Consider the following 9406-nt stretch of genomic DNA (forward strand, 5'->3'; position numbering starts at 1 on the left):
TCTGCCAATCAAAATACACAAACGGCAAGCCGGAGGCTGCGCTGAGCATGACTAAGAATCCTCCGGAGACAGATGGATGACAGGCGGAGGTGTGGCTGAACCGCGGGCTTGCAGCATGACTTGAAAATGCTGCAGCATCCGGCCGTCCCTCCTCCTCCTCCTCCTCTTCCTCCCTCTCCTCCTCCTCTTCCTCCTCTCTCCATCTTGTGCGTACCGGCTGTTTCCTCCCCCCTCTTTCTCCCAGTCTGCGTGCTGTAGTCCTGCCGTGCAGTCCTCTCAGACCTCTGTTGTAGCACCAAAGGGAGGAGGAGCCACCAGCACACAAACACACACACACGCACACACGCATACTGCCACAGACACACACGCTCACTCCCGTCATCTCTTCTGCACGCTCGCTGTAATCACCAGACAGGCCCGTTTGGAGCAAGGGAGCCCAGCCGTCTCGTTGCCCAGGATGGATGTATTTATGAAGGGGTTCTCCATGGCCAAGGAGGGTGTGGTGGCCGCTGCAGAGAAGACCAAAGCCGGCATGGAGGAGGCAGCAGCTAAGACCAAGGAAGGGGTGATGTATGTAGGTACGTAGCACATCGTGTCTGCAGAGCTGCACCGGGTTGTATTAAAAAAACGAAAGTAGGTAAGTTTGGGAGCAATGACCCCATTTGTGTGTGTGTGTGTGTGTGTGTGTGTGTGTGTGTGTGTGTGTGTGTGTGTGTGTGTGTGTGTGTGTGTGTGTGTGTGTGTGTTTGTGTGGTAGCACCGTGAGTTTTTGCACCGTTGCAGGGGGGTCCCATGGGTGTCCATGTCTGGGACACTTCTGAGGAGCGACAAGAACAGAGGGAGGTGAAGAAGGAGGGAAGAAGGAGGGGACGGAGAGAGCACTGGCGAGATACTGCTGCAGGACTGGTGCAGGGCAGAGGGTGGGGGTCTGAACGATTGAAGGATAGATGAGGTGAGGAGGGGTAGTTAGATGGAGATTGAAGTTTTAATCACGTAGCAGTACAGTAGCTGCAGGAGAATCGGTCTTCAGTGTTTTCTGAGAAATAAGAATAATTGAAATAGGAGAGGAGCGGAAAGATGCATTCTGCAGGATCTCTTGATTGCAACACCTCAAGCTTTTGTCATTTGCCCAATTTCCTCCACATTGAATGGTTTGTGGAGCCGTTTGCAGAAAGACAGGACAGGATTTACTCGACGTCCACAGAGTCCACAGGGATTCAATTTACAGAATAGTTGCCCTGCATGTGCTAGGCTGCATGCCTTTTTTAAAGGTATAACCATGGGTAACAAAATATAAACGTGTGAAGTCGCATTTAACGATGCAAGTACATGAGAACGGACACAGATAAAAAATGTGGAAAAGCTTCCAGTTGCTTTATGGTCAAGCTACGTTTTCCTGTTCTCCTCCGTTAGCTCAAGCAGCAAATGCGTCACATCTCAAGGTTACCTCGAGTGCCAGGCTTTTAGGCCGCCAGGAAGGGGAGGGGCCTTCTGATAGTAGGAGGATGGTCGAGGACTTGTCACAGTGGAATTCTTTGTCGTCGCCTGCAGTCGGATGCTTTCGTCACACGGCGGCTTCAAAAAAATCATGGTGATGATGATGAATGAGAAGAAGAAAAGAAATGCGATGGCATGAATGCAGGAGTCGACGTCCCGAGCTGAGAGTCGTGAGGAACGTGAAGAAGAGAGGGCAAGGATCACTTGAGCACTGCAGCAATTTACTCTCCCAGCACACCCTCCGACCTCAGCCCACGCTCGCGCTGGAGAACGCGCGTGCGTGTGTGTGTGTGTGTGTGTGTGTGTGTGTGCGCGTTTGTGGCGTTGCAGCAGCAGGATTTGCCTGCCAGTGTGGGCTGCTTTGATGACTAACCACCCCCCCCCCCCCCCCCCCCCCCCCCCACTCCCCCCAACAGCTCTTAAAACAACCAACCCATCCCGGGGGAAAGATGGAGGGATGCAGGAGGAGAGAAAAAAAAAAGGGAGAGAGGAGGGAGGGGTGTTATGTCAGAAAAAAGCTCTGAGCTTCTAGTCTCGTGGCTCCTGAATGAACAGATGGTTTGGCTGAAAGAGAGAGAGAGTCAGTTGACACACGGGGACGGAGGGAGGGTGGAGATGGAGGGACTACAGTCACTTGAAATGAAAAGCTGGACGTTCCAGAAGGTACAGGTTGGTGACGAGCCCGGCGAAAAAGTAACATGGCGGAAAATGACACGCAGACCCCAGAGGGGGAGGGAGGCAGAGGGTGAGGGGATGTGATCACTGAGGTGAGGAGGGTCGATGGTGGTAATAAACCTCCCTAACTGCCCGCTGCACAGTGAATACATCAGAGCGTAAAGAGTATCAATGTGTGCACGTCCGCTTTCACAAACAGGCCAGAGCTTTTTATTTAAGGCCTTAATGAGTGTCAAACAGCATGTTAAATGTCGGTGTGCTCCTGGGACGTCCTTCGCCTACATATCTTATTCTACAGGCTTAAGAAAAGACTTGTTGTTTCAGGTCACATATCATTTTGATATGTTTTCAATAAAAATTACAATAATGATGTAAACGTTATAATTCCGTTTTTGTATTTTTATTCATATTGCAAATATAGTATCATTCAAAACACCAACAAAAAGTTTTTTTTTTTTACATAGTTCATCCTAGTTTCATACATTCATAGCATTAATGGTTATATTCTTCATATCGTGGGCATTTATAACCTATGGTTGGTTGTTCGAAGCACTGTTAATTTCCATATTCTCAGTCAGATTAATAATCAGATTTGTCTTTTCAGAACTCGTCAATAAAACAAATTCAAAGTGCTGATTTTCTGCACTTGCACTGACATTTTCTGATAATTTGGTCCTATAATTGCCTTTGCATCCCTTACTTGTTATAATGAATGTGATATTTTTGTCTTTGTACACCTTACCTTGCATAGCTTTCTTTTTTACTTTTACATTGCTACAAACAGATTCCAAAATATCACCATTATGAGGATTTGTCATTAAATCTGAGACTTGTTTGAGCATTCATCTCATGAAGCCTGCCAAAGCACAAATCCTCATCTGGAGAGAAAAAGACACTTATGCCGTACAGTTGCACATTATTTAATAAGAGGAAATGCTCTAATCCGTGCAATTTTAATTTGTTGAGAGAAGCTGTCGATCAGGATTGCTATTTACTTTCAGGTTGCTATTTTCAGCAGTGACCTGTGCATCGCCCGGGGAGTTGCACATGCTCCCGTCCAGACCTTTTTGCATTATTTCATTTGGGGGGTGCAGCCCGTTCGCTGTGCCGTGGGCAGAGCGATACTCACAGTGACACTCAGGAGGTGGCTCCCTCTGTTGTCTGGGAGAAAGGAGCTGTGTCATTGCAGCGTGCGTGTGCGTGTGTGACTGTACTGCAGTACTGCTCAGTACTCCGGCACGTGGCTCATGAAGCACAGGGAGCGTGCAGAGAGATGGAGGGGGGGGGGGGAAACGGGAGACGGGGGCGGGTGCAGGATCCTTTAAATGGCAGCATCCGTGTAAAAGGGGGGAACAGGCTCTGTGCGCGACATTGACGCATTCTGCAAATTCTGCATTTCTTCCCCCTTAGTTTCAACCTTCCTACCATTTTTTTCGTCCATCTCTCCGAGCAGATATTCCCCTCCGTGTATCCCTCACTCTGCCAGATTATATAACCACAAACTAATCTGCTCGGGATCATACTATAATGAGTGCTGAGGAAAATGCAGAGAGGTGCCGCTGTTCATAGATTGTTTCCCGGTTCCTATAGATCTTCTAAATACTAGTTTTAAGGTTAAAAGGATAAGGTAACAGAATATTCAATATTCCAGGCAGACAAAACCAGGGGGATGCATCATTCATTCTAAAAGCACACCTTTGAAATGTATTTTTAGAACGAGCAACAGATACTGCTAACCCACAACTCAATATGTCTCGGAGGGCAAAAGCAGCTAGAAAATGTCTCTAAAAGGCACAGATAAATATGCACTACGGCTTCTATGTTGTCTCTATGCCTTCTGGCAATTAAACTGTTTAAAAATAAATACAAAAGAATGTGTTTATTGAAGTAAAATAACTTAAATGAAGAAACATTTTACATTGATGTTAGGACTTCACCGCTTCTAAGGGGATATTCCATTTTGTTTAATGCTGTAATTATGGTCTTTGCTAAAAATGTCGATTAAAATAATAATTTCGTTCTCACTTATTTGGTTAATTAAGTTTCACGGATTGATTTATTCATCCATATCCATAAATCTAATTAAACCAAACTATAAACTAAAAATGCAACATGACTGCTCTGTGAAAGCTACTAAAAATTGTTGGGATTATGTCATATTACTCCAATAGGAAACGTGCATGAATTTGATTGTGATCTCTGTTTTTTCCTCAGGCAGTAAGACAAAGGAGGGAGTTGTGTCTTCAGTAAACACAGGTAAGAGCCCCTGTTTGTGACCTCACCTTCTAAAAGTGAGCATATGTTAATTAAAAAACTCTTTTTGCGTTGCATTTCCGTTGCCTTAATAGTTTTGGTAATGGGTCCCTTCTTGCCCCCTCGCGGCTGGAGACAAACACCTTTACTTTTACTCCTTACTTGGTTTGATTTGGGTCTGTCTCCGTTTCACTCGCCCTGCTCCGCTTTGCCTCCCAGTGGCCAACAGGACCGTGGACCAGGCCAACATCGTGGGAGACACAGCGGTTGCCGGTGCTAATGAAGTGTCCCAGGCGGCCGTGGAGGGGGTCGAGAATGTCGCCGCGTCGACCGGGATGGTGAACCAGGTCAGTTACCGCGGGAACGAATACACCAGCGCTTCTTTACGTAAACATAAACAACTAAATTCTGCCTGAAATCGATATTGATTAAATTATTGATTTTGAATAGGCAGTGGTTGTCAGCCACTAGAAAGAGCTGTGTCGCCATCGGAAATACAAAGGTCTGCGTGTCAGAAAGTGTGAAATATTCCTTGACATAAAGCAGAGAAAAGCAGTAAATACTCACAAAACTAATGTTGCTACAGCTCCTACTTCAGCCAACATATGGATATATATGCAACCTTCCCCAACCTCGGTTACTCGTAGCAGCCTGTGGACTGATTTATATATTAATGGCTCGTGATAGTTTTTCCTAGAAAACCATCATTGGTATTTTTACAGTGTGTTCATTTAAATAAATTATGTAACGGTACAAAGCGAAAGGGATGCAAAGCAACTCACTGACTTTAACCTGCATGACACGGATCTGACCGTGTTGCTTAGTAACACTAGTGGTTAAAGTCATTTATTTACACTGGAATCATTTATGTTGCCTACTGTTTTCAACTAGATCTCATGTCAAAATATACTGTCTCCATTAAAGCTGAAATCAACTGAACAACCTTGTTCATGAATATTCAAACCTTCTTTTGAAAAATATTTACTTTACTTGTGGCCATCAATGTTTTGTTGTCAAACCTATTTGTAAGATGTTAGATGGACGTCTACCTTTTTTTCAGTGTTTTTGTGTCACACTGCAGCACTGCTTCTGTCCTGTGTGTTCTGGATCGCTGTTGTTCTCACCTCTTGTTGTTTGTGTCGTGTCTCGTCTGTTTTCCCCTGATAGGAGGAGCCTGTATACGAGGTGCTTATTAGACAGAGCAGTGTGGGGTCATAGGTCATGCTACATGCACCAAGTTGACAGTTTATTATGTACGCCTGTACAATTTAATCCAACAAACCTGCAATAAATCTTTACGGTTGGATTTACTTCAGGAGAGTTTTTTTCTGGATTACATTAACTGGCAATATGGCAATAATCTGGTAATTTGGTGTGTATAAGACAACAAACCCTAACAGACTGTGAGCGTCAGAAGGGAAAAGTAGAAACTGTTGTGATGCTTCCCAAATAAGTATGGACAAATCCCTGCAGCACATCAGTCTTTGAATACGATCTTATTTTGATTGTTTAAAACAGCATAAAAGCACAAGATGTCGTTGCAATTTTCAAAAAAAAGAAGTAGGGAATTGCTCACAGATATTTTCCTCTGACCTTTCAGGCGCTCATTTGATTATGTGGGTTAGAGGACCATGATACTAATACTTCATTTATTAACCCCGTAGCTCCTTTGTGTAGCGTGAAGCCACATCTCCAGCACGTCAGACAAGCCACAGCCAGCGAATATATATTCATGGCATGCAGCAAAAAAGCTTCATGCACTGCTCAGGCCCTTATATGCCGTAAAGCTCTGATTAACTAACTGAACCCCCTGAGAAGTCTGAAGCATGTTAATACAAGTTGGGTGAACCCTTCAGCATGGGCTTTGCTCTCTTAACCGCTTTATTATATCATAACTGCAGGGAAACGACAGCTAGGAGACCAGCAGTTGTTTTTCTCACTCTTCCTGTTTCCTTTTGCAGGGAGAATATGGGGGGATGGAGCAGGGTGGAGAAGGAGGAGAGGTGAGACAAAAGTTCTACTGGGATTAAGTCTGACCAGAGGAATTAGTTCAGTCAAATCAATTTATGTGTGACACCTTTGGCTGCAATTGATAAATAGTTCAGTTTCAAATGGGCATAATAGTAACTTATTAAAGATGGATTGATTTACTTTGCTTTACTAATTTATATAGAGCATGTATTTTCCCAGAAAGAATCCTCCTTTTTAAATCTATTTTATCCCTTTAGCTGTAAAGTGCAGAAGGAATATCCCAAACTGTTTCAGTTGATCTCAAATCACTAACCACATTAACAAAAGACATTTTAAAAAATGTAATGCAAAATGTTATTACTAGTACTTTCTTAGTGGAGCAAGTACCCTGATATTGTATTTGATGCAGGACTTTCCTCCACTGCTCACAATAAGTAAAGAATGATCTGTGGACTGTCTGTTTATAACAGTGAGGTATTGCTACTTGATTAAAGGATCTAAATACATCCTCAACCACTGACATCCTCCTCCTCCTCCTTCCTTCCTCTCTTTCAGGGGTACTAGTCGTCTGCAGGACCTTCCCTCCCGTGCTCTTCGGTGTCCCTTCGCTCCCCTCGCCTCGCTGTACCAGACTTCAGATGTTCTTATTTTTTTGTGACTTTACAGAAGGAAAATCAACTAAAAGGGACACTACCGGATACCGCACCTATGCCCCCGTGTCTCCCCCTGTGTGATCTCCGTGATGCCTCTCCCCCAGCAGCTCTCTGCCACCTGTCCTCACGCCGTCTCCTCCCCTTTGATTTCCTGCAGCTTGTAGCTTTTCCTCCACTGCCCGTCGTACCCTTGCCTCACCTGTGTGTTAGTGTCCACCTGATATGAAGCCTGGTGTTGTTACAGCCCCTACGGCCACCAACCGATGGGGAAACCTCGCACGCAAACACACACGTACAAAAAAAGACACCTTCATTCAACACGTGCATGGAACACGCATACAGTACATACCGCAAATGCACAGATGCACACCCTGGGGCAAACGTGTTAACTGTAGGACCTGGTTGCATAAATACAGGTTTGCCTCTGCAGTCCATGACAATGACAAGTGACTGAGGCAGGACATGAGAGGTTGTGTGATCTGCTTTTTGTGTGCTTGTGTGTTAATGTTAGCATATACATGTGTGTGTGGTGTGTGCATGTGTCTCCAGAGGCTTGTGCAAGGAATCGTGCATTGAGGACAGATATGTGTCTGTTTTGTGTGCAGTAGTTAGTAAGCTGCAGTAGACCGCATGAACAGATGTGTAGGATGACTCGTCGTGTGTTGTAACTATAGACTAGCAGTTGTTCTGTGTAGCTTTGTATGGCTTAGTGTGTGTTTGGCCTCGACGTTTAGAAGCAGGGTCAATAACCAGGAAGCAATACTCAGTGCTCGTTTCTCCTCAGCTGTTGGAGCAGAAGCTTGGGTTTTGTTTGTGTTGCATGAGAAAACAAGTGCAGTTGTTACACAATCTGGATCTATTATGTTAAAGGTCTGTGGCTGAATTAAAGGGAGACACTATTATATTATACCAGATTTTGATTCTGAAATTCGCATTAAAAGGGGAGATGTCAGTGATTCCCCCAAACCAGTGTTGCTCCAACTTTTTTTGGTTTGGTTTTGTCATTCAAAACACATACTGAATCCCTGGTGAAATTACCTAAACGTCTTTCAATACATCAAATAGCTTTAATGACGAGTTAAAAATAGATACAGAAAATATGACCATTATTTTCAAATAGTAAGCTACCACAGAAATGTAAATTAAAAGAGAAACCTGAAAAACCTTTTCAGTGACTTCAGTGAGCAACCGATCACCTCTTGTTGTTGTGTAGTTGCTTTTTGGTCTTTGTGCGCTGGTTTGCATGCCATCAGGAGAAACAGAGCAGTGTGGAAATGAGTCTCTTTGTTATTACAATTTCTGTGATAAATAGCATTGATTCGGTTGGGGAACGAGTATACTGAGAGAACGAAGGTTTGGCTTTTTAATCAAGTATTACCTTTATGTGTAGTTCTGTGTGTAAATTATGGGATGTGTACTTGTTTTAAGGGTAGGGGTTTCATATTATTATGAAATTATTATATTTCGGAACTGGTCTGAACTTTGGCTGCTGTGAGCATCCCGACCATCAACCGTCTCGGCCAATCAGAGGATTCCATTCTCCCCTCACGCCACCTTTCACTGCTCATCTGCCCGGCATCAATGTGTGTGTCTGTATGTACTGTATGTGTGTTGATGTGTTGTGTTCAGCCAGCAAAGCGTGTGCGTGTTTGTTCTGGAGCAGGTTTGTGTGTTTTTACTTTGAGGCCAACTGATGAAACTGATGACTGCATGTTGCCTTATGAAGCAATCTGACATTCACATACATGGTCAGGCTCCCACGAAGACTACACAGTGCACAACACCTACCAACACACACACATCACACTCTAAATAACACGCAATCCCAAATACACAAATCACATACAATGTTTAAGTTGGCATCAAAGCAGATTCGCTGATTTTATAAACAGTACCAGTGAAATTAAAAAGGTTTTGTTGAAATCCACCAACTTTGTCAAGAATTTATTTCAAGGTGTGGTGGGCTGGGTGTTGAGTTCTGATGTCCCTGAGGGCCAGATTATCCGGGGCCACAAGGAGTTGTGGATACATACTGAATTTATTTGTTACCAAGATTTAAAATTCGAAGTTCAATAGCTGTTTCATGTCTCTGTACTGAGCATGCCGATAAGACTGAGCCAAACTAGAAGAAAAACAACAATATTCAAACAGCCCTGAGCTCAAACATGCAGCTACCAGCATCCCTCCAACTCAGATGGAAAAAATATAGTTTGATTTGTACAGAAATGTAAACAAAATTACTATCATATGTTGAAAAATGTCATAAAATAGTTATATTGTAATTTCACAATATGTTGTAAAACTGATTGAAAAAGACTCAAAGAATGGTAAGTTGAGAAAAGTGAAAATGAATTTCA

The 9406-nt window shown here is 43.7% G+C and overlaps 1 protein-coding gene across 2 annotated transcripts; it reads left to right on the top strand.

Moving 5' to 3' along the window:
- The first annotated feature begins 63 nt into the window (after positions 1-63).
- Positions 64-8976, top strand: sncgb (synuclein, gamma b (breast cancer-specific protein 1)). Of its 2 annotated transcripts, XM_040175976.2 has the most exons (6): positions 71-578; positions 4387-4428; positions 4645-4772; positions 5593-5610; positions 6387-6428; positions 6952-8976. In XM_040175976.2, the coding sequence occupies exons 1-6, from the start codon at positions 458-460 to the stop codon at positions 6958-6960; spliced, it is 360 nt and encodes a 119-aa protein (XP_040031910.1). In that variant the 5' UTR covers positions 71-457; the 3' UTR covers positions 6961-8976. The 2 variants fall into 2 exon arrangements, with proteins under 2 accessions (XP_040031911.1, XP_040031910.1); XM_040175977.2 differs by lacking the exon at positions 5593-5610 and having other exon boundaries at positions 64-578.
- The last annotated feature ends 430 nt before the right edge of the window (positions 8977-9406 follow it).

This window comes from Gasterosteus aculeatus, chromosome 5 (genome assembly GCF_964276395.1).
Source record: "Gasterosteus aculeatus chromosome 5, fGasAcu3.hap1.1, whole genome shotgun sequence".
In the NCBI taxonomy this organism is placed as follows: Eukaryota; Metazoa; Chordata; class Actinopteri; order Perciformes; family Gasterosteidae; genus Gasterosteus; species Gasterosteus aculeatus.